This window comes from Ambystoma mexicanum, chromosome 7q, assembly GCF_040938575.1.
Source record: "Ambystoma mexicanum isolate Mex_15411 chromosome 7q, UKY_AmexF1_1, whole genome shotgun sequence".
Classification (NCBI taxonomy): Eukaryota; Metazoa; Chordata; class Amphibia; order Caudata; family Ambystomatidae; genus Ambystoma; species Ambystoma mexicanum.
The window spans coordinates 1124326532-1124352989 of NC_090941.1; the positions used below are offsets into that span (position 1 = coordinate 1124326532).

At 46.7% G+C, this 26458-nt stretch overlaps 1 protein-coding gene across 1 annotated transcript in view; it reads right to left on the reverse strand.

Annotated features, from left to right (window-relative positions):
- Positions 1-594: 594 nt before the first annotated feature.
- The window catches only part of LOC138528213 (extracellular calcium-sensing receptor-like), a 110375-nt gene continuing 84511 nt past the window's right edge, over positions 595-26458 (reverse strand). Inside the window, exons 6-7 of the mRNA XM_069639668.1 lie at positions 17848-17971; positions 595-1517 (exon numbers count right to left, since the gene is read on the reverse strand). Of these exons, the coding sequence (XP_069495769.1) occupies positions 595-1517; positions 17848-17971 (1047 nt within the window). The remainder of the gene's footprint in view (positions 1518-17847; positions 17972-26458) is intronic.

Genomic DNA, 26458 nt, shown 5'->3' on the forward strand with positions numbered 1-26458 from the left:
TTAGTTGCAGCTTCACGGCCGCTGAGGAATGCCCGAAGTGCCCACGTGCAAGAAGATGGACTGAAGAGGCTGGTGCAATGGCCTGGCATCCCCTATGCCTTTTTAAGGTGTTGCTCGTGACGATTTTGCGAGAACCTTCGTGGCAGCACAGCTTATTGCTGGCACACTTCTATTTTTTGGGAATTAAAGACTTCTTATCCTTGCAAGAGGTGTGCTGGGCCTTTCTCCCTAGTGCGATGTATTATTTCTGGTGTGAGTGTTGAGGGGCTTCCCCACACTCTCCCTCCCTCTCTCTCTCACGCGCTCTCTCCCTCTCTCTCTCTTCTCTCTTTCTCTCTCTCTCTCTCTATCTCTCTCTTCTCTCTCTAGATTCCAACCTCATATTCAGGAAGCTTGGCATTTTAAAAATATTTTGTAGTGCAGTTTTAAAATCTAGTTAAACATTTATGACAAAAGTGTCAGCCTTAGTGTGACTCACTGTCATCATATGTTCGTTTCTAGTTAATGTGTTTGAAAGAAGTAAATTAGACTCTTAATGAAACATCTCTTTCTGGAACTAACGTTTACTATAAAAAAATCCCCTCAATGTTTTGCTTATTTGTTTTTTATACTTGAAAAATGTGCTTTTCGGACTAGATACTCTTTAATGTTTTTCTCTGGTCTCATCAGTATAACATAACACTTGGGAAGGAATATGCAGCCGAGCAGCCCAGCGCTGGAGCACAGGATGGCAAACACCTCCACGGCCACCATGTACTTCCCGCGCGTGCTCAGGTACGCGGGGATGAAGGAGATCCACACACTGACAAACACCAGCATACTGAAGGTGATCAGCTTGGCCTCGTTGAAGCTTCCAGGGAGATTCCTGGAGAGAAACGCCACGATGAAGCTGACGGTGGCGAGTAGGCCCATGTATCCCAGCATGCAGTAGAAGAAGATGGCGGCTCCTTCATTACACTCAATGATTATCTTATCATTGTAAGACGTCATGTTCATCTCTGGGAAGGGAGGCGATTTCACTAACCAAATAAAACAAACAATGATTTGTGCTAGAGAACAGACAAAGACAAAGCAGTGTAGCGTCTTGGATCCCAACCACTTCTTTGCAGAGCTATTCGGGTGTGTTACTGTGAAAGCAATGACGACGCATATAGTTTTTGCCAGTATAGAAGAGACACTTATGGAAAACACCACAGCAAAGACAGTCTGCCGGAGCATGCAGGTGATCTTGCTGGGTTGGCCGATGAAGATGAAGGAGCAGAGGAAGCAGGACATTAGTGCAGCGAGGAGGAGGTAGCTGAGATTGCGGTTGTTGGCTTTGACAATGGGAGTGTAGTGGAATTTGATGAAGATGAGTAGAACAGAAGCAGTGAGGATGGTCAGCATGGCAGAAGAGGCGGCAAGCGTTAGGCCCAGGGGCTCGTCGTACGATAGGTACTCAATCCTTTTTGGCATGCATCGATTCCGCTTCTCACTGCTCCATTTGTCATGTGTGCATTTTAGGCATTCAAGTGCATCTGAAAACATTGACATATGATTTACTGACATGGGACATTAGGCAGTTGAAAACCATACATTATATTTGTATTATTGATCAAGAAGACAGAATAATACACTTCATATTTTTGAGAGCAAGTGCCAGAGTTGAAAGGGACATTAGAATTAGTGGATGCTACTTGATGTGGTGTATTTCCTGATACAAGCCTCTCCCTGTCACCTGCAACACAGTCGTCATTCTTGTTTTACTCAATAAGATACATCTAAATACATATTCAAGGTTCTATTACATTAGCACAAAACATCACATTTCCTAAAAGGGATCTCTCAACCATCCCAACACTTTTCAAGATCATTTACCCTTGTTAGGCCACAGATGCTCTTTACATATTTACAATTACTACTAAATAATTCAACTAGGTATTCAATTTCAGTTTCTCCTCATAATTACACATGTTAATAATTAAATGGTTAGCTGATAATAGTCCAATAAACATGAACTTTACTTTTAAGCATAAGATTGCAGAGAGCCCAACCAAGATGGCAGTGGATCTCTGAGCTCCATGCGTATGGGGAGATCAACCTGAATATCCAGTGGAATGCTGGCCATACACAAGATACGAATGGCACTACAGCCCGCTGAATGACTGCTGAGCAAGTGGAGTAATTCATCTGCGTGAGTGGGGCAAGGCAAATGGGGCTGGTTCTCGGTGGCCTGCTATTGCGGGAGACCTGGAGTGGACTGTTAAAAATGCAGAGCGGATGGTGGCAGAGTCTGAGCATAAGAGCATGAGGTGACCTGGGAGGCACTGGAAGGAAGGCAGCAGGCGGTTTGCCGTAGAGGTTCCGACAGTGCCCTAGATTCTGCAGAGACAGAGCTGGTGGTCCTTGGACAGGAGCTGAGCCAATGTGGTGGGGGTGAGCCCAGCACTCTGAGGGTGACAAAGCAGGTAGGATGCTGGACTGTTTGGTTGGGAAGGAACGGTTCAGAGATGATAAAAGGGTGTACAGGACTGGATCGGCTGATGGTAGCGGACAATTAAGGATATCTGTGGATTCCCATGGCTTTTATGCCCCTATATATATATTAGGAGAGGGGAGAATTTGATGGCCATCAGGCAACCCAATGGCTGAGTGTGTAAAAGCAAGGAAATATCGAGGCTGAGTACCACAAAAGGAAATACACCAAACACAGGCTATAAAGATTCACAGATCTTTAATACTGCACAGTTACAAAGAAACACAGATCTTATACAGATAGCTATCTGGCTCTCGACACCCCGCAATGAGTACCAGCCCATCAGAGTGAGGAGGGAGAGTGCTGGACATCTAAACATTTGGGTTTATATACATTTCTTACAATATTGTCCAGCCCATCTGCATGTTAATAATCTGCGGTCTAGAGTTTGTGCCGAGTTCACATACAGCTCATGCAATAATATGCACACGGATTACATGAGTTTGTATTTCCCTCAAGTTACAATCGCGAAGTGTGTTCTTGGATTCAGCAGTGAGCCTTAGTACATATCCCTTCATCGACATTTACATAACATTGTCATTGATGTGTATTCATGGATGAGGCTTGTTAGCGCAGACAATCCTAGGACAAGTCATACTCAGTACAAGGTCTCATTACCTAGTCTAAACAGTTGGCCCTTGGACAGTCTAACCATTAACAGAACTCAAAGGTCGGGAAGGCTTGTTTGCAAGTTAGAAACACAGTCCACCATTTTATAACAGAGAATCACACAAACAGAAATCAAACTTTCGGATGATTCTAAAATGGTGGCAAAGTCGATCTAAAATCAAAACTTTGCAACGCCGTTTTCTTCATAGAGCGACTAGGCTTAGGCCATTTAAATCAACAGGATGCACGGTATGATTTCCCGTTTAACAAGGGAAGCTAATTTACTGAAACTAACTGCTCAACAAAGAGAACTTATGAGGGGGAGGGGCAGTGATGTGTAGCAGGTGACTGGGACAGAGGGGGAAGGTGCTTGGGATAGATGGGATACCGGTGGAAGTATGTAAGGGCTACAGTGATATCTGGTGCTGAAGGTGCTTGAGGTATTTCTATAGGCCGACACATTGGGAGGAATTCCAGAATCCAGGTTGGAGTCACTGGTAGTAGCAAAGGAAGCCAAGCCAAGAGTGAATCATATCATCCCTTGTCATTATAAATGTGGACGTTACAATGATGTGTAAGATTTTGGCGGGCTGTCTGTCTCCACTCACGCAGTCATTGGTTCACCCTGACCAAACTGGATTCACCCCAGGGAGGTCCACAATGAATTACTTAAGGTGGCTTCTGTTGATATTGGATAGCACAGAGGCATGGACGAGAAGATGGTGGGAATTAGTTTGGACTCATCAAGCCTTTCAACTCTTCAGAGTTTCAATGGTTAATGCTGAGGAAATTGGGCCTGGGGGGCTGCTTTCTTGAATGGGTGAAGCTGGTATATCTAGGCTTCTCATCAAAGATTCAGGTGCACAGGCAGGTCTAATTTTTCTTGGATGATGGGAAGGGGAATGCAACAAGGGTTCCCCCTGTTCCCATTGATATTTTCACTGGTTATTGAGTCACTAGGGAGGATGTATAGGCTCCGGTTTGTGCATACGGGGCTACTACTAGGGGGGGCCATGCATTGTATATCCACCTATGCTGACAATGTGCTCCTGTATATTCAGAACCCACAGGCAAACCTAGGTCGTGCTATGGCAACGATCAAAGAGTTTGGCAAATTCTCAGGACTGGTTGTCAATAAGTCCAAGTCGGCTGTTTATGCTTTGCAGATTGATACTAGTGGGGAATTGGCCCACTTTGGGATGGAGATGTCGACTATAGGTTTCAAGTACCTAGGGATATAGGTGAGTGTGGATTTGGACTGGGTGTAGGGCCAGAACCTGGGGTTGCTTCTTGTGACAGTCCAGAACCTCACAGGTTTCTAGACTAGGTTTCCCATTTCCTTGATAGGGTGTATGGCCTTGGCAAAGACTGATGTATGCTTTTCAGGTGATGCCAATAGTTTTGGGACAGTTCTGTCTGGTTCCATTCACTGCATAGTACTCTCACTAGGCTTCTGTTGAAGGGGAAGATACCGAGAATCACTTTAACCACCTCACAGTTGCCGGCAGTAAAGGGGGCATTGGGGCGTGAGTCTTGCAGCACACGGTGGACAGGTTTGTCTAGCCGCATCAGGATTTCATCTAAAGCTGGATAAGGATATAAACTGAGCCACACTGATTACTGGAACTGTTGGGGAGGTGAGAGTGGGAGGTTGGGGGACTCAACACACCTGTGCATACCCCCATCACCACTTCTCACACCACACCCACCTTTTGCTTTAGAAGTCACAGAGCTGGAAACAGCCAACATTCTCAAAAACCTGAAGCCAACCAAAAAAGGGAAACATCTGCCCAGCATCCACCATAAAAGACTGTTCAGCAGCCCTAGTCCCCTTCATCACATCATTCATCAATGCCTTATTTGCCACAAATCTTGTCCCAAGAGAAGAATCATGGGTCCACCCACTGCGGAATAAACCCTCATTAGACACAACACTGCCCTACAACTACCGCCCCATCACCACAGCACTCTTCCTGCTAAATTACTTAGAATCCAATCACATCCTAGGGATGCAACACTCAGGTGTCTGTCCTGGCCATGGCACCATAACCACACTACTCGACCTTAAGATCCAAATGGATGCCTTCCATGATGTGGGCAAACCAGCACTCCTCCTCCTACTAGTAGACCTACTAGTAGACATGTCGGCCTCGTTCGACCTAGCAGACCACACAACTCTATATGCCATCACCTCACAACTGCAGCCAACTTCTACAAGGAAGACTGGCTCTGGATCGCATTCTTCCTAGAAGGAAGGACCATGAGAGTTTTCTCTGACACAGACAGCGCCTCGCCCATCCCCATCCCAGGTGGTGTTCCCCAAGGATCATGTGGTTCCCCATTCCTTTATAACATATAAACCAAACCCTTATTTGACTTCCTGGTTGACCTCAGCATATCCTACACAAACTACCCTATGCTACCCAAGTCCTTCTCCCCTGACCGTCTCGTATGACACAGACTCATTAATGCTCAACAGAGTATATTTGACAATGCAGTCTTGGATGGCAACTAACTACTTGTGTCTAAACAACGACAAGACTGAGATTCCTGCTGGTAATGCTGAAGAAACTAAGCCTGCAATTCACATCCTTTCTGATAGATGGAATCCAGAGCCCCTTCTCCGATGCAATAAAAACCCTAGGCGTTTACCTAGACACATCCTTATCCCTCAATAGACAAATCAGTGCTATTGCCTGATCAGCAGCCTATAAAGCTAAACTAATCAACGCAGCAAGACAATTCCTCACCACGGATAGCTGCATGACCATTGCCAGAGCAATCAGGGTGGCGAGATTGAACTGCTGCAACATCCAATTTACAGGCACATCCAAAAGGAGCTTGAATAAACTGCAAGTAATACCGAATAATGCCCTCAGAGCAGCACTGAACATCCCATAAACAGCCGCCACAAAAAAAGGCTCACAGTCTCCCGATTAAAGAACAGATTATCGTCAAAATTGAAAGAACCAAATTCAACAGACCAATAAGATCCATCCATGCCCACAAACGAGCCATACCAATGGTGAAAGAGGCCAAGGAGTGGGGATAAGCTTCCCCACAGTCACAGATAACCACTGGAACTCCCTACCAACAGACCTAAGAGCAGAGAACTCATACTGGTGCTTCCGAAAAACCTTGAAAACCTGGCTCTTTGCCTAAACTATCGCCGACTAGGATGTCCCCCTGCCTGCACCCATTCCGGAATGTCCCGAACCCCTCTCTCCTAACTGAATGTCTTTACCCAATGTATTACTGTTATACCCCCTGTTATGAATCAAGCTTGTTTATACATGTAACTGGTCTGCAACAGCGCCCTGGTGCCCGAGGGTTTAGGTGCTTTACAAATGAAAAAAAATAAAAAATAAACATGATTCAGGTTGGGTGGAGGGCTACGGCATGCAAGGTGCACATGATTCCCTTCATGCCGTTTGTACCCCTTAGTTGCAGTAGGCGGAGAGTTGTGATGCTGGAAGGGAGTGGGAGGTGAGGGGGCTGGGGGGATCATGGATGATCCACATGTGGGAAATGGGGCAATCACGCATGCTGACTTTAGGGGTGCTCATCCTTCTTGTGCCGCCTACATTTCTTGGAGTTTGCAACGTTGATGGCGGGAGGGTGTGAGGGAAGTCTGGGGTGGGTTCCCTGAGAAGCCTCGTGCTCATGGGATGAATGCAACACTCCTGCAACTGGTGGATGGGGGAGGAGTGTCGCGGAACTGTACGAGGCCAATAGGGTGGAAGGTGACAATGCTGTGGCTGAGCTCAGAGCTACGTGGGAGAATGATATGGAAGGGCAGGTTTTGGATAGCGGATGGGTTAAAGTCCCTGAACATTCCAAACGTGTATCTTGGAACCCTACATTTCAATGGATACAAAATATAGTAGAGCAAAGGCATATGTAATGCCAGTGAGAGTTGCTAAGATGTGAGTGGGTGGAAGGATTTTGGGAAACTGTTCGGAACTGCTTTTGTACGTGTTCAATTAACAATTAAATATTGTTTGCTGGGGTTATTTCCTCTTGGGAAAGGTAGGCGTGGGATAGTCGTGGCCAAAGCGCAGGCGCTGGGGCTACTGTTGGCCCAAAGGGCCATAGCTTTGGCTTGGAAAGCGCAGGTTGGACCTAAGCTGGCAGACTGGCGCAGGATGCTGCGCGAATGGGTGAGAGCTGAGAGGGCTCTGAGTGATTCGGCCACGGGTTTCCGGGGGCTGAGCTGAAATAATGTGTTCCAGTTGTCTATATGTTCAGTGTAATTCAAGCGGTTGTTTGGAACATGAAAAATAAAAAGTTTTAAAAAAAACAATGTTCTGCAATCATTACCACAGATAATCAAACCTGTGGGTACTAATTCACTTGCAATAGACTTGGCTAGTTTATGACAATTTGACATCCCATAAGTGCCTTCTACAATGTGTCACATTTGCGAAAAACACAAATCTTTTATGTGCTCTGTGGTACATGACAATACGTTTGTATTTCTAATAATGGATGTATGCTGCCAACTGCAACACATCTGCCCATTAGTACAGTTAACATGCCTTTAAGTGATGCAGGTATGATTTATAAGGTTGCATGCGCCCGCAAAACTGAAACTTGTGTGCACATAGTCAAAGAGCACTTGACCAACACAGTGCCTCCTTGCACACACAATACCTCCAACATAACCAATAGGCCCACTAACTCAGGTCTACTCCCCACTAGCAATGAGCCTGACCCTGACCACGCAGCTACCTTTATCTCCATAGCCCCACCCAGCCCTGCCCCTGTGAACCACGTCACACACAGTGCAGAGCCAGATCCCTCTCCACCACCCCCTAGCTGCTCACTTAACCTATAATAAATCAATGCGCAATCGCTGCCTGCCCGTGCCATAGACATTCACAACATCCTGTCAACTAACAACTTGGACGCCTTGGCAATAACAGAAACCTGGCTGCATGCTGCATCAGGCCTGGTGTTAGCACATGCTACCCCTCCAGGCTACACCACCCTTAGAAGCGATACACTGAAGTCCAGAGGTGTGCAATTGCACTCTTAGCCAAAGACTAAGTGCACATTAGACAACTGAATACAGCTCTCTATGAAAATGTTGACATCCTATCTGTAGAATTGGCTACCTCTTCCACCAACACCATTACTGCTCCTCTTGTGTACCATCCACGGGACCTGTACTCTCATGTGAAGGAGACTTGTTACAGGCTCTTCAGGATAACATCAAACCTCACCCACAACCAAACCTACCTCACGCCCCAGGCCAACCACACTTAGAAACCAGCTCCTCAGCACACGCACCAGCCATATCCATACTACCACTCCCAAGTCCAAACACATCACACCCATGCCCACCCACACCCCCACCACACCTCACACCCCCACACACGGCCAAACCAAGAAACTCCCCCCACTCCAACCCTCCCACACATAACTTAACTGCGCCTTGATCAACACACGCTCCCTTCCAGCCCATTCCACTGAAATCCATGACCTAATCACTAACCTCGACCTCGACATCCTTGCACTAACTGAAACCTGGCTCAATGCTGCCTCAGGCCCCTCCATCAACCTTACTCTTCCCCCTGGTTACTCCCTATTTCATAAGGATAGAACCTCCAGCAAAGCTGGTGGAGTAGCACTCATCACTAGCGACACCATCGCTGTCAGACTAATCAGCTCCACAATAGTTGAAGACACCAACTTACTAACAGTCAAACTAACCCTCTCCCCCAATGATACCATCACTCTTCACATTATATACCGCCCCCTGGCCCGCTAGTCGAAGACAACTTGAAAATCTCTAAATGACCCCAAAGATAAGCAGAGCAACGCCCTGTTAAGTCCCTCCTCGACATGGGCTTCACCCAAAGAGATACCAATCCTACCCACAACAAAGGTTGCACCCTTGACTGGATAACCGACCACAACTGCTCCATTGACATCAGCTCCAACACCCCATGCCCGTGGACTGACCTCCACCTAATACACTTCTACATCCCCATAAGAATCAAACCCCAACCTACTAAACCCTGCCCGCCAGCCCTGGCTAGATCCTCCAGACAACTCACGAAGGAAAGACTCATCCCCATCCTAGAAGCTGCACCAGCTCTTAAACCACCCTTCTCCTCGGACCCAGTGGAACTAGCAGACCTCTACAAAAAAAACTATAACCTCAGCCATAAACTCTATTGCTCTCCTTCTGCCTAAAAAAGACAAAAACAAAAACATGCTAACTCATGGTTCTCTCAAGAGCTCCCCTCACCCTCCTCACTTGAGACCTACAAAACGCTTGCCTCCCAGTACAAAAAAGAAATTACCACAGCCAAATCATCCTCATAAACTCCAGAATAGACAACGCCAAATCGGAATCTTAGGAACTGTTCGCTATCTACAAAAAGCTGGCATCCCCCCAACTAACACCCAAGAAACAGTCAAAGACAAAGTTTGGTGCAACTCCACGTTTGCACCAAACGTGCAAGTTTGGTCAAACAACCACGTTAAACAAACTAAAGACTCTCCAAGAAAAAATAAAGACCCACTGCAAAGCAATTCCCAAAACCAACTCTCCCCCAAAGCCAAAAATCAAAAAAACAATCACACAAAAGGATACCAACCATTCTCCTTCCGAGATGTGACCGAATCAGAAGTCACAGCACTCATGAGAACTATCAAACCCTCCTCATGCAAGGGAGATACCTGCCTGGCATCCCTGATCAAAAAATGCACAGAACCTCTAGCCCCATTCCTAACGGCCTTCATCAACACCTCACTATCATCAGGGGTTGTACCGCCCTCCCTCAAGAAATCCTGGGTACGCCTGCTCCTGAAAAAAACGTCACTTGACCCAGACCAACCCAACAACTGCAGACCGATAACAACCGTCCCTTTCCTGCTAAAAATATTAGATAAAGCAGAGTACCTACAGATACAACAACACCTGGAAAACACCAACATCCTTGGCAAAAGACAATCTGGTTTCCGGCCACGCCATGGGACTGAGGCAGCCCTATTAGACTTAAAAATGCAGCTACAGCAAACCATGGGCCAGGGAAAACCTGCCCTACTCCAGTTCCTTGAACTACCCACTGCTTACAACCTTGTGGGCCACAAGATACTATGCAACCACCTCAAAAACTCAGCACAATTCTCCCAACAAGCCACCACCAGTGTCACGTTCTTCCTCGAAGATAGACTCATAAGAGTCTTCTCCGATCAGGACAGCGCATCCCCCACTCCCATCCACTGCAGAGTTCCTCAGGGATCATGCACATCACCCACCCTCTAAAACACGTTCAACCTCCCCCTCTTCAACAATCTTGAAGATCCCAGCATAGCCTACACCAACTATGCGGATAACACTCAGGTCCTTCTCCCTCTCACTGGCTCATATGAACAAGATCTATGCAATCATCCATGCCTGGATGGCAGTATATGGCCTCTGTCTCAATGGAGACAAGACCGAAATACTCCGAGTAGGTCCCAAACAAGCCCTCAGCAAACTTGATAGCAAATACGCCTCCTTCAATGTAGACAACGCAACTATCACCACTGCAGCTGCGGCAAAAACCCTAGGAGTCTACCTAGATGCCTCACTCTCCATGTCCTGCCAAGTTAATGCAATCGCATCCTCCACAGCACTATCTACCAAGGTCATAAATGCTGTCAAGCCCTACCTCTCCCCCAAAATCTACCTTGCCATTGCAAGAGCAACCGTAGGAGCAATGCTTGATTACTGCAACGTCCTATTTGTGGGTACCTCCATCAAAAACATAAAAAAACTTCAAACTACACAAAACAACGCACTGAGGGCAGCCCTCAGCATCCCAAACAGAGAACACATATCCCAAGCAAGACAGAACGCTCACTGGATCCCTGTAAGGGAGCGCATCCTCTTCAAATCACTCTCCATCACGCACACATGCCTATCACTAACAGCCCCGCCATACCTCTCAGAAACCATCCACAGAGACAGCTCTACCAAACCCAAATGCACCGAAAACTCTAAAAACTCTCGCTCCCAACCTTCAAAAGACAAAAAGCTGATGGGTCCAGTTTCACAGTGCAAGCACCCAAGAGTTGGGACGCCTATCACCTGCTCTCAGAAAAGAACCCTCAATCTCTGCCTTCTGGAAGGCTCTCAAAATGCAACTCTTCCAATAATGCCCTAACGATGTTCTCACCCCACCTCTATACATGCCCTCTACCACTCTGGCATCTAGAGGATGCTGTAACACACATACCACTGTAATTGGTAACCTGGAAACCTGTGCACTGTGCACTAACTCAATATCCTTGCTCTACTGTATACTGAACCACCATGTAAATCTATCTCAGGATAGATATGACTGTACACTGAAATTGAGATTTACCTTTTAATGTATAAATGAACTGTATCTCAAGCAAGTATCCATGTAACAGCGCCACAATGCCCCTGGGCCGTTGGCGCTTTATAAATCCAAATAAATAAATACATTTGTTTTTAAAATCGCTCTCCATGAGGGCACCTGAGTCAAGATCCAGTTGGGCCAAACTGGGAGGATGTCAATTTGGATTCCTACTTACCAGGGACTAAAGCAGGGATACAACTTGGCACCCCTCCTGTTCAATCTGTATTTAGCTGACATGGCAACGCCACTGAGCAACTCTATCTTGATTGCTCCGAAGGTGGGTACCTCTCCACTGTTGTCGATGGGGTACGCAGACGACATCATGCTGATGGACGTCACTCCGGCTGGTCCCCAGGCAGCCTTGAATTGTCTGAAGACCTTTTCTGATTCTAACTTCTTGGTTATTAATAACAATAAAACCAAGGTTATGGTCTTCAGTCCCGGTCATTGTAAAACTAAACAAACGGGATGGAGTCCGGATGGGAGACCATTAGAAGTGGTCCACAAACATAAATACCTCGACATTCTACTTGACCATAATTTATCTGGTTTCCGTCACATGGAATATCTTAAGCTGAAAGGTGCCCAGGTATTGGGGCGCTTCAAGAAACTGGCTTACAAGAATGGGAGATACTCCATGGGCATTTTGACGGAATCTTATTCAGCAAAGCTCCGCCTATTTTCAGGTACAGTGTGGAAAGTGAGCTTTTGAAAATATCGCCAAACTATCTAAACTAGAGGGTATACTGCTGAGGAACCTGCTCCAACTTCCGAGGCGTACACCGGTGGGAATGATTTAGCTTGAATGAAGTATGGTCCATCTTTATTCCCTTAATACCCATTGGAAACTGGCCAATGCCCCAATTGGCAGCTTAAATCATCTAATTTTTTAAGCTATACGGACCAAGTCTCCTTATGTGCCACGTAGCAATTTGGCTAATATCATCTCTGCCTCAGCTAGATGGCACCCTATGGTTCTGGTCGACCCTTTGAAGCATCAATATCAGTGCTACAAATCTGCGATGAAAAAGAAGGTTATTGCTTCTCACTGTGAGTTGCAAACCATGGAACTCCAAACTGATAATACCTGCACCCAGTTCCTTGAATATATCATGACCAGAGAGAATCCACCTGGCTACCTCCAGCAGTTTGTGGCAATTCCTTGGTCTGGGATTACTTGAGGCTAAACATTTATGCAGTTAAAACCTTTGAAATTACTGGAGCATGGATTAACACTGTGCGAAACCAATGTTTTTGCCGCTAGTATGGAGATCCTTATCTAGAAACGGTCAGAAACGTATTGATCAGGTGCGATGCCTTGATCGCATTGTGAACGACTGCCCTAAAGACAGCTGGAATTGGTCACGGTCTAGGGGAGGAAGAGCTGTAGTCCCTACGGATGAATGGCAAGACAATATCTATTCTGGAAGTTCTTGATGTGTATTGAGCGGGTGGCGCTGGTGACTGTAGTTGTCGTGGGGGAGACTGCCACTTGCCTAACCTGTCTTCATCAGGGCAGAACGACTGGAGAATTACCTTTGTGCTTTTGTTGCAGGGACTTGAGGGAGGGATGGGGTGGATGTTGCTTTTTGTGTTGCTAAGTAATGTTCAAAAGGTGCCTTTTGTACAGTTGTGCAACACGTTAATTAATTTAAAACATTTTTTTTTCAACCCTGACCTGTTTGAAGGCACAGCAGCATTAAAGGATGTCTACTGGGTGTGTGGCCAATGCGCTTACCCACACCTCACGCCATCATGGGGGGCGTATGTTCCCTGACCACCTTACACTCCTTAATAAGGCCCAATCTGACAAGCGTGTCCATGCTCACTAAGGCTTCATCATCAGACAAGATTGAATTATCTGGCTAAAGACTCCTACAATAAATTAAAGGTCGATCACAGATCAATACAAATTATTTACTAAAACTGAGACATTTTTCACCTCCCTCCTTTTGCCAAGTATGGAGACTGCAGCCAATGCCAACTAGCTGCAGATCACTAGGTGGGAGATGCTTCAGTTGGCAAACCAAACAGAGCAGGGTCTTCATTCTATAAAGACTGAATTACAGGTCACCATGCTTATGACCCTCCAGAACAGGTACGTTCTGGATTTGCTCACGGCTATTGAGGGGGTGTGCAAGACAATGGGCCTCATTACACGGATGGCGGTGGACCAAGGTGCTATTAGCACCTTGGTCCATGCCGGTAAAATACCGGCATCGCCTTGGTGGAAAGGGGAATTACCGCCCTATTCCAAGGTTGGTGGGGCGGTAATTCCCCCTTCCCCCTTTGCCCTTCCCCATTCCCATGTTTGCCCCATAGGGCTCTATGGGAATGGGGAAGGCGCTAATTACGGTACCGCAAATACGGCACCGTAATTAGCTCCCTGGTCCCTTTGCGGGTTGGTTTTTAACGCCTGCAAAAAGCAGGCGTTAAATTCCCCAACCCGCAAAGGGACCTCGTAGTAAGGCGGTAAGGGTTTACCGGTACCGGTAAAATACCGGTACCGGTAAACCCTTACCGCCTACCGTGTAATGAGGCCCAATATGTCTATCTTGCAGCACATATATTCCCTGAAACGATGCAGACAATGGGTCTTTGACTCATGCGATAGGGGCCCATCATACTTTGAGGATTGCCATGGAAAAACAAGGAGTAAATGCTGATGACTTGTTCCCATGAGCCCTTTCATGGGTTTTTCTCCCCATACTTTTTTGTTTATGCCAGATGATCCTGAGATGTTGTACGAAGACCATGCTGAAGAGTGCAATGATGATGGTGTCCAAAACAGCGGGTAGAGCTCCTCCTCTCACAAAGCACAAATACCGCAGGCTGATAGATGAGACGGGGCTGTAAAACCAAGGATGGTGAAAATAGAGCAGGCTCTTTGACCCGCGGATATCTTGACCACACCCCCCCAGACCCAGAGAACTATGTGGAACACTGGATTGATTAAGCAGGAGATGGAGGATGTTACGTTATGGCGGGTACCCCGGGACAGTATGCCCGTAGGGGTGGTTTGGTCATGTGTCTAGGGCGTGAGTACCCATGGTTAATGACTATAGAAGGAGGGAGGCAGCAGGGTTAGGTAATGGAGTATTACTTAAAGGGGGGAATGTGCGGATGGACATACAGCCTCCCAGCAAGGCAAAAAGGTTAAAAACCTATCCGAATAGATGAGTTTTGTGCATTGTTAGTTAGGTTTGACACATATTTGATGCTCACATATAGCAACACAGACAGACCAACACATTTATTAATGTTGCGGTGCCAGAGGTTATAGGTAGGGCAGCATTATGAGCCCTGTGTTTAGTTATTGTATCCGAAGTTATGTTCTTTAGTGATATTAGTGGAAAAGCGCTGAAACAGGTGGAGGATAGAGTCAGAAAGGTACTGTGGTGGAAGTGAGTTCAGCGTGTTAACATGGCAGAAGTGTCACCAAATTGGATATTAAGGCCTAGTGCACAATGAACAAAATAGAACACAGGTCCTGATGTGGAGCTGTGGCTCAGTTTTGCTGAGTTCAACAAATAAATCCCCTTTACCATTCCCCAGGTGAGAAGCCGAGGTCAGAGGCAACCGCAGTGCACAGATCCAGATGCAGAGCATGGAATGTTTACTGTGGGAAGGGCAAGAAGGGATGCACCCTTTAAAAGACAAATTCATGAGAATATGGCATAAGGTTTTGTGATGGCAGTGGGCAAGGAGACGATTTAGTGCACTACCGCCCACACCCAAGGAGCGGTAATCCCATTTGAATTACAAGTCAATGCACAACTAAAGCAAATAATTCACTGAAATTCAGACACTAGAGTGTGCCCCAGTCACGTCATAACAGGGCATCTGGGGTTTGAAGGACATACGGGTGAGCCATGTTTTGGGGTAGGAATAACAGAAGTGATGCCAATACATTCAGTACAAGGTCGGGGGTGCAGCTTGTGTGCACTGCAGAGTCTGTTATAATGAGAATGACTATTGTCTTAACAATGCAGAGTGAGCCTGTCTACTTGAACACATCTAGATTGGAGCGGTGCACATCACATGACAGTCATGACTTATAAGTGTGTCAATATCTTTGAACAGCCATTCTCATGCCTGGATTCAATAGTGACAATGTAATGGACCACATGTCTATCAGAATGGGTTTACATAGGTGTGGCCAATCGATCCAGGGATTATAGTGGTGTATATGCATGTTCTATGGTGGCAAATGAAGGTGGTGGGATAACATTGTACAAAAAATAGTCTCTCTGTCCCGACATTAGTCCCGGTTATGAGAGCCTTACCCAGATTCTTTAGCTCATTATATTTCACAGAGAAGAAATAACCAAAGAACTTCAGTCTTTGCCCTGCCCTGGGCCGTCCAGAAAGGAAATGCTAGGCAATTCTTCACTGAACAAGAGTACCAACAGCAACCCCAGCAACCCTAGGTTACTAGGGCAATCCAGATGCGGACACCATGCTCACTGTTCTTAGAGAGGCTCAGCTCCACTTCACTGACGAGGCCCAACAAGACTGAAACACGTGTCTGGGGTTGCTTTTGGTACTCTTGTTCAGAAGAGAATTGCCAGACCTTTCGGTACTGGACTGACCTTGGGCAAGACAAAGGGCCTCATTCCGAGTACGGCGCTAACCAATGGCGCTATTAACGCCTTGGTTGACGCCGTACCCGGACCGGCAGCGCCTTGGTGGATGGCGGAATTACCGCCCCATTCCAAGGTTGGCGGGGCGGTAATTCCCCATTCACCAAGGCTCTTCCCCATTCCCAAATGAGCCCCCATAGGGCTCAATGGGAATGGGGAAGATGCAAATAACGGTGACCGTTCATTACGGTCACCGTTATTGGCTTGGAGGCCCCTTTGCGCCCTCGACTTTAACACCTGCTCAAAGCAGGCGTTAAGGGCGAGGGCGCAAAGGGAACTCGGAGTATCGCGGTAAGGGATCACCGCCACCGGTCTCGTTACCGGTGGCCGCTATCCCTTACCGCCATACTCGGAATGAGGCCCAAAGACTTATATTTAATGGACATTTCTGTTCTGTGAAAAAGACAGTGAATCTGGTTCATACTCACCTGCAATGTAGGTCGGCAGACAGGGACTCCCAGGACTCCCCTTGTGTGTGTATATTAAGTAGCTTTGGGTTCTAACAATAAGTTACTAGGGTAATTCGGACGTGGACCACTTGCTCACGGTTCTTAGACAGGCACAGCTCCACCTCACTGATGAGGCCCAACCAGGCCAAAACACAAGTCTGGGGTTGCTGTTGGTACTCTTGTTCAGAAGAGGATTGCCAGACATTTTGGTGCTGGACTGCCGTTGGGCATGACAACCACTGAAAGGTAATGGACATTTATATTCTGTGAAAGGCACAGTGAGGTATAGAATCTGGTTAAGACTCTCCTGAGATATAGCCCGGTAGAGAGGGACTCTCACTTCCACCTTGTTTGTGCATATTAGGTAGCTTTGGGTACTCAACCTAAGTTACTAGGGTAATCCAGACGTGGAACCCTTGCTCACTGTTCTTAGAGAGGCACAGCTCCACCTTACTGTTGAGGCCCAACCAGGCCGAAAAACGTGTCTAGGGTTGTTTTTGGTACTTTTGTTCAGAAGAGGATTCCCTGGCATTTCAGTGTTGGACTGCCTTTGGGCAGGACAAAGACTGATATGTAATGAACATATCTCTTCTGTGAAAGGGACAGAGAGCTAAAGAATCTGGTTGAGACTCTCCCGGGATATAGGCTGGTAGAGAGGGACTCCCAGGGCCCCCCTTGTTTGGGGATAACCATGTCACCTATGAATTTAGATTTTGCGCTTTACTGCTGTATAACCTGTGACCTCTTGGGAAGTGACGGGCTCCATGTCATTTCGGTTCTATGAAACTCCTGAGACCTTTTTGAATGTAATAGATCTTGTTTTCCCTTGCAAAGAGGTGCAGTGATTATTCAGTTTTTTTGGATTATTTTTACCGTTCAGGTTTTGGGGTGCCTTCCTGTTTACAACCCTTTGGAACAAGGCTGTAAATTGCTGAGTTAGACGACAGTGTGAACCAAGATCCGTAGGAGATCTACTGTTCGGTCTATGGGAGCTGTGTTAATTCTGCCATCCTGTTAACAAACCCATAGGAAAGAGAGTCAGTTTTCTTGTCTGCCGGCCTTGTAATCTTCACTCGGGAGTATTCCATGGGGGCCGCTCAGATATATGAATGCTGTGAGCGGTGGAGTATAAATCATACCTCCCCCTGGTCAAATCCAACCACTTATGCCTGAGCTGACATAGGTCACAAAGAGAGGAGGATCCCTTTCACTCAGGAATATTTAAGGCTATGATTATGAAGCAAACCCACCTGTGCCATTGCTGATCTCTCCTTGGAAACACAGGACACAGTCATAGCAGCAGGTGGGCTTCCCCTCTATAGCAGCCTTTCTGTACCCAGGATGGCAATGGTCACTGCAGACAGAAGGTGGGACCTGCAGGAGAATGAAGACAGACATTCAGAGCAAGAAGAGTATTAATAAGACTTCATGTTTTTATTTTGTCATCTTATATTATTTTCTTTTTAAGATATCTGATTTGAAACGTATTATCAATAGATGGGGATCTGATGGTGGTTTAAGGATTCCTATCCATCAGAAAAACATACACATGAAATGACTACTGGTAGGTAGCTTTTAGAAATATATGCAATGCCATTTTGCTTTTCAAAAAGTGATGTTTAAGTGGTTATTTGTAAAGACATAGTGGATCAATGCACAAACAGTACACAATCAAGGTTCCTTTCTATGTATTGAGCTATTTTTAGAAATATACACGTTTCCTTCAGTTCACATGAGCTAGATGTGTGACTGACAGGCAGAGGCATGTTACAAACACTGGTATTTGATTTTTTTAAAAAGCAAATCATACCTGTATCCATGTTTTATTTATTTCTTTATTTTGGCATTGGTATAGCGCACATAACCCGTAGGCATCTAGGTACTTTTTCTTAAGAGGGATGGCTACATTGACTGCTTCCCAAGGTGTTTTGTTGCATAGATTACGTGCATTCGTTCCATAAGTTGCTTCATGAGGAAGTTACCAGCAAGGTTACTGACATTGGTGCGTTACCTATATCGCATAGGGGACATCATGCAGAAGTTGTTGGCATGGGTTGCAGAGATGGGTTCCATAATTGACATGGTGTGATGGTACTCGGGCGAATAGGTGAGGTTGAGGTGCAGTTTAGGGGTTTTGCCAAGAAAGCCAGGTTTTGAAACCTTTAAGGAAGGACCAGAGGGAAGGACCTGATTTCAGTGCTAGGGGCATGGAGTTCCATTGTTTTGCTGCAATCACTGAGAATGTGCAGCTCCATTTTTTTGCCGTCTACACCTGGGGATGACAAGGTGGCCAGCGTAGGCTGAGCGGGTAGGTCTAGAGGATCGGGCTTTGGAAATGTGTTTGGCCAGGTATTTGGGGGTGCTGTTGGATAGGTATTTGTGAGTTAAGGATAGGATTTTGAATTTAATTTGATCCCAAAACGGCAGGGAGTGGATATTCCGTCTGGCTGAGAAGGTATGTTCTTTTTAGATATGTTGAGAGTGACTCTTACTCCATTGTTCTGGGTTATTTGTAGCTTGTTGATGTTTCTGGCATTGGAGCCTGCAAAGAGGGAGCTGCATTAATCAATCCAAGATAGGATGAGTGCTCTGGCAAGTGTGATGGCGTTCTCAGGTGTTAAGAATGGTCTGCTGGCAGTAATCAGTTTGGCAGTGTAAGCTGCTGCCGAGGCAATGGCATTGACTTAACTAGTAAGGGAAAGAGATGAGTCTAGGTAAACTCTTAGTGTGTTTACCTCTTTTGCTACCGAGATCAAGCTGCTGTCAATAGTGAAGTGTGTGTAGGATTGGGGTGGGTTGTTTAGTCGATGTTGATTGAGCAGAAGTAAATAATACAGTTGCACACCTAGAAGATGGTACGTATCTGTAGTTATGATATGGCATTTGTAACTGTTAATTAAAAGTTAATTTAAGGATAGTGGTGAGGTCCAGAGGAGTGTAAAGCAACCCTGACACTAGATTGCATTAGTCAGAAAACAAAGAGAAACGGTGTCCAAGGGCTGTGGAACACTCACATCCCCTGCCACTTTAAATATTGTCAAAGCGACACACACTAGCTAAACACAAAATATTGTGTGCTCTTATCTAAGTTTTGAGGGATCAGTTTATGGCTAATGGACTACCCACTTGTGGCTCTTATGTTAAAGTAATGGACATATAGGGCCTAATTCATGGAATGTTTTCTAATGGGGCTTTCCCATTATAAAACGCGTCTGTGAATTAGGCCCATAGTGTTTACTTCAATTTTCAAAGTACATTGTATTCATAAACTATCGAGTTCAAGGATATATACATTCAAAAAAATCAAAAAATCCAGACGTACAACTAAAAATTGAGCAAACAATGCACATTACAGACAAACATTTTCAACAATATTTAGTTCATATTGTCCGTTGCAAATATGTCTATACATTTGATATCACACATATTTAACTAAGGGCTTAACGTGTTTTAGGAATATAGTTCCCTTCTTCAGTAGCAGTAACTTCTCTAATGTTCATAATTAGTATGATTTCTTCTAATTCATTCAACACAATCTGTGTGATAAGAAGTGAGAGAAACTGGATAGTAAGTCTAAATTCCATAGTTCACATATATTACCTTATGATGTCCTACCTCTCATGGGTGCCCCTTGGAGACCCCCGATCTGGGTATTGACGGGTGGACATTTAGCTAATTCAAGTTAGTGCAGTCCTCGTGGCGGTATCGCCTGAGGGATGAAAATAAGGTATGTGTTGATTTTAAAAGAATGTAGAGGGTAAGGGAGAGGTATTGCTATTCTCATAGTTTTAGGAAGCTACCTGCTGGCCGGCTGTGTAGGTTTCAGGATCTTCTATGCTCTATGCTTGGAGAGTTTCCTTTAGGGCACGCAATGTCTTATTCTTGGGTTGTGGCCAGGAGTGTTCTGTCCTCAGGATCTACCTAATAACACAATTCAAAATGTACCCAATGGACGTTCTGGGTTATTTGTAAAATGTAGTCTATGTTGATTGCCAATAATGAGTAGTTCTGTTTTTTCGTTGTTAAGGCAAAGGTCGTCTTGCGCCATCCGGGCTTGAATGGTGAGGTAGATTGTGTTAAGAGATTTGGAGCAGAGCTGTGGTCACCAGTGATTGGCAAGAGTATCTGGGTACACCCCAACATCTCCCTTCTAAATTGCAGCCTTCTGGTGCAATTTGCAAGTGTGTCCACTTCTGTGTGGTGAGCTCAAAGGATAGGACAAAGCTGCAGAGAGCACAAGAAGAATTAAGTTTATGAGTGCATAAGTGTATAAGTTTATAAGGAGGAAAATAAGGGGTGCCCAGAAACAGCACGTGTGGTACACATGCCAAATTCACACAAAGGGCATCATTGTGTGTCTTCATGTATTGATAATAGAAAGCATTGCATGGGTAATTGGAGTTCCTTTATTCTAATGCAGCATGACTCCAAGCAAACATGACAACATTTTGAGTTTGTGTCCAACAGTGTAGCCAGCATGAATTTCATATTACAGAAGAGACTTTGTGTGCCCTTATGAAATGATATCATAAGTTAATTATAATGCACCTGTAGACAAGTGTTTGTAGGCACGACAAGGGAAGGAAGACAGAGAGAAGACAAACAATCTTACTAGGCCTTGTGTCATTCAGATCGTGCAAGTGCAAGAATGAGAAGTGCAAGGGGAAAGGGAGTGGGAAAGTGCAAGGGAGAGAGGAGTGGAAAACAGGGCAGCAATGCTCTGAGTAAGTGCAGCCAGTGCAGAGCGGCTCTGGGTAGTGCGAGGAAAACAAGGGACTGTAGGGTTACAGTTACAGCCACTAAGTGTGTGGTAGGCCCGGAGGCAGTGCAAGGGTGACTGATCAAGAAAGATCCTGGTACCCAGTGAGACTCTGACGATAGCCAAGCAACCAGTCGGTACAGCAGACAGGTAGGTCAGCAGGGGAGGGAGAGAGAGAAAGCAGAGGAGAAGAGGAAAGTTTTGAGCAGTTTCTGGTACTTCAGGTGGTCCCGCTCAAGTTTGAGAGGAGCAGGGAGGCCATTCCAGAGGGAGGTACTTGCAGAGGAGAGAGATATAACCCCCTCTCTTTGCCTGGAGAAGCGTCTAACCCTTAGAGAGTTGGAGGTAGCAGAGTGTCGGGCACGAGAAGGAAGGTATTTTGGAAGAGAGCCTTGGATGTAGTGCGGGTCCCAGTGCCAGAAATCCTTCTGGACAATGCAAAGGGTCTTGAGCTTGATCCTTGCAGCCACCGGGAGCCAGTGGAGAGATTCCAGGGCTAGAGAGATACGGTCCCTTGGCTTGAGGCTAAGGATAAGTCTTTCAGTGCTGTTCTGCATTAGTTGCACAGGGCGGAGAGTAGAGGAAGGTAGATTGAGTAAGAGGCTATTGCAGTAGTCCAGCCAAGAGCGAACAATGACTCTGGAGACAGTGGGCTTCTCGGGGAAAGTAATGTAAGCGTCCTTTTGAGGAGGAGCAGTTCATAGTGGGACTTCTTGGCGACGTCCAAGATGTGAGGAGAGAAAGAGAGAGGGGAGTTGACGATGACACCAAGGTTGGTTACCTCACAGGATGGTGAAGGAAGAGGGCCCAAGGTGGGCAGCCAGATTGAGAGAGGGAAAGCAGGGGCAGGGGTCCCAAGGAGAAGGATCTCCATCTTACAGATATTAAGTCAGAGATCGTTGGAGGCACATCAATCCTGGATCGTGGAAAGTCAGTCAGCAATGAGCGAGAGAGGAGAGGAGGCTGAAGGATAGCTGAGTGTCATCTGCATAACACTAAATGTTAGAGGAGAAGGTAGAGATCAGGTAGGCCAAACGGGCCAAGTAGAGGTTGAAACACCAGGGTGAGAGGATAGAGCCCTGGGGAACGTCACAGGTAGAGAGAGAGGTGGCATAGAGAAAGGGACCAAGTTGGACTGGGCAGGGTCGGTCCAAGAGGAAGGAGGTCAGCCGCTGCAGGGCTTGACCCGTGATGCCCAGGTTCTCACTGAGTCAATTGATAAGGATGGCATGTTTGACTGTTTCGAAAGCAGAGGAAAGATCAAGGAGGATGAGGACAGAAGGAATGCTGGAATCAAGGTTAGAGAGCAGTACTTCATGGGAGGTCAGTAGAGCAGTTTCCATGCCTCTGGCAGCTCTGATGTCAGACTGATGGTCATGGAGACAACCAACGGATTCAGTGTGGGGAGTAAACTGGGAGAGGGCCAGCTTTTCCAATAGTTTGCCCCGGAAAGGGGTGATGGAGATTGGGTGAAAGTTTTCCGGGCAGATAGGAACGGCAGACAGCTTCTTGAGGAGGGAGTGCACAAGGGAGTGCTTAAGGGGAGAGGGAAACGTTCCACTGGCGAAAGAGTGATTACAGAAATCGGCCAAGGTTGGAGCGAATGTGTCAATGTGGTCCTTGATGCTTCTGGAGGAGCAGGAGAGCACCTGTTTGGATGACACTTTGATAGATCAGACTTTTCTAGAAACCTCATCCGGTGTTGTCAGTGAGAATGAGGAGAAAGGAGGAGGGGAGGGAGAGATGGCCAAAGGGGGGCCACGAGTGGAAGAGAAGAAAGGGGACAGGATGTTCTGAGTTTTAGCAGAGAAGTGAGAGCCGTGCAGATTGCCTGGGAGGGAACAGGAGAGGTAGAGACTGCAACATGATTGGCCAGTTCCTTGCAGATTTTAAAAAGTACGGCTGTGTCAGAGGCAGCAGAGACGAGGGCTTGATTGTGTGCTCTCTGCTTGGACAGGACAGAAAGTCTGTATTGCCTTATCAGAGGATGCACCCAAAGCCCTCCACTTCCTTTCAGCCATCCTGCACGTTCAATTCAGGATGGTGAGGTCGGAATAACACCCAGAGCTGCACTTGGAGGTTGCACCTGTCCAGGGAGTTGGAAATAGAACGATGCAGATGCAGATGCAGATTAGAAAGGGCTGTGTCAAGGTGTGAGTCAGCTGGGGGAGTAGGAGGAGCAGAGAATGTGGAGTCAAAGGCATCCACTGACACACACTTAATGGGCCGAATAACCGAGAAGGTATGTGCAGTTCTGGGGGCGGGGGGGAGCTTTGCCTGAGGGATAGAGAGTTTCAGATGAGAGGAGAGTAGAAATTGGTCAGTCCAAGAGAGAGGAGTGGTGAGAGGGTTAGAGAGGGGAATGTCTGAGGTGATGAGAACATCCAAAGTAAGTTTTGCCAGAGTGTATTGGGCCAGAGGGCAGAATGGAAAGAGAGAGAGATTGTCACAGAGGTTGCGGAAAAACCCAGAGAAGGGATCTAGGTGGATGTTGAGATCTCTGTGGAGACGTTGAGAAGCAGAGACAAGTAGAGAAGAGGAGAGGTCCGTCCATTTAGAGAGGAAGAGGGCGACCTGGCTAGGTGGCTTGTAGATGGCGGCCATAGTTAGAGAGAGGCCAGGAGATATAGAGAGCCTGCAGACCAAGCATTCAAAGAAGGAGTAGGTCTGCATAGGGATGACAGAGGCCGGGACTAACTTCGGAAAGATCAGGGCTACTCCACCTCCAGGTAGGTTGTTTCTGGGTTTGGAGAGGGTCTTGTAGCCCACAGGGAGGAGAGTGTCAAAACTCATAACAGAACTGGCTGTAAACCATGTCTCAGTGACAGCAAGCACATCTAGGTTGAGTTCTTTGAGGAGGTGACAGATGTCAGAGGAGTGTTTGACAGCAGAACGAGAGTTTAGAGTTGCCACATTGGAGAAGACTTCTGTGGAGGGGTATAGGCTTGAGGTACACCCTGCGAAGGTGGTAGGGGGCTCAAGGGTGGGCAGAGGAGGAAGACGAGGGGGCCAAATAGGTGGCGGAAGGAGTAGCAGAAGAAGGGAGGAAGTTGATAAGACGCGGTACACGCCTATCAAAAAGTAGGAGATTGGAATGAGGGCCCTGCACCAAGACGGTGCCGTTCAGATAGACAATAATTATGGTATTGGAGGAGTGGAAGGGGGCCATGAGGACCTCCCACCTAGGGCCACTGTTAATGGGAGAGGAGGACAAAGGAGAGGGTACAGAGACCATATGAAGGGCACATAGGTCTGGAGAGGGGACGACGAAGAGGCGGTCAGTGAGAGTCTGTCTGGAGGAAGCACTGGTGTAGCTATCAGCAATAGGGAGGCCTAGGTTGGAGACCAGGATGTCCTTCTTGAATGTCTTCCTTCCAGACTTAGTGAGAGGGATAGGGTAAGAGCTAGAGTAGCAGTTAGAGAAGATCGGAGAGACAGAGAGCACCATAGGGGGTACAAAGGAGGTGGGTTTAGGAATAGGGGGTGAGAGAAGTGAGAGATGCAAAGCCCTGTGGCACACAACTCAGAATGTGAAGGGGGAGGATGAGGAAGGGGGGTGGGGTCACAACAAAGGAAGACACAGAAGGGGAACAAGTAACTCACAACAATGAACGGCACGACTTGCGGGGGGATCTAGGAGGGAGCCTAAAGAGAACCAGCAACAATGCCACAGTTCAGTTACCATAATGCGAAAACACCCAGATTTGACTTTCCCAGAAGAGGGTAGGGGGAAGGCAAGCACCATTGCCTACCATGCACATGCTACAGATGGATGTTTGTGCTGAAGGCACACATTCCTTAATAATACCCCACGTGTCTTTTGTGTAGGATGCACAGTTACATTTAGAGAGTAAGTCTGTTATGTTATGTTAATTAGATGTATAAAGCACACAGGCCCTCATTACGAGTTTGGCGGTAACCATGCCGCTATTGGCGGCATGGCTGCCGCTGAAATTGCGTCGGGGTCCGGGTCCTTGGAATGAGGGCTTACCGGGCCATTCCGAGTTCGGAAGGCCCGGTAATTCCTCCCTCCAAGGCCCCGACACGGTCCTTCCCCATTTCCATTTCAGCCCCCATAGTGCTGAATGGGAATGGGAGAGGGAGCAAACAACGGGCCAGTACGAGATGGCCCGTTGTTTGCTCCCTCTTCCCCTCGCAGGACCCGGTAAGCACGCCTGGTTTTCCCAGGCGTGCTTACCGTGTCCCACGAGGGGAACTCCTAATGTGTTGGTACGGAGTGAACGGCACCGGCAACTTTTATGGCGCCGTTCACTCCGTACCGCCAGGGTCATAATGAGGCCCACAGAGTTGACCATTGTGGCTTACTGGCACAGACCCGCTAAGGGAAAGTGTAATAGATGCCAGTAAATGTGTGATGGTAATATCAACAAGCCCCTCCGGACAAGGGCATTACCTTGTCTGATAATGCGTAGGGGCTAACATTAAGGCCTGAGTGAATTCTCTGACCCGGTAATGCCCTCGCACATGGGTTTTATAGCTTAAGTACTCTTTGACATACTTGGAAATATACAATCTTTCCTATCACCTTCACATTTCATAACTGTAACTGAAGCTTACATCAGTCCCAAACGAGATTATTGTAACACCATTTTTATCAATTTAAGGCACATTAAGTTTTCAGATATTACTACTTCACAATGCAGCAGCCAAGGTCAAAACTAATGTCGCCCGACAAGCACACGTTCGCCTAAATCTCCCCTCACTTCGCACTGACTACCCATGAGAGAAAAGTGCACAGTCTTGGTGCTAGTACAAATATTGTATCACGGCTATGCACCTGATGTTCCACCCAACCCAAATCCTCCCCACACATCCCTAAGGACTCTTTTTTCCTTCAGCAAGAACTTGCTGGATCTCCCTCCCTTGAAATCCATATTTATGGGGGGTAGACTTGCATTTTGTGGAGCTTCATTTTGGAACTATCTTGCCGAACATCGCCAGAATGTGAATAACCTCTGCCAATTCCATCCCAATCTGAAGATCTGGATCTTCACCCAGACATTTCACTAATGCTCTCTTTTTAACCCCATGTTGCCAGGCAGTCATGAATCCAGAAGACAGCCACACAAAACCACAAAATA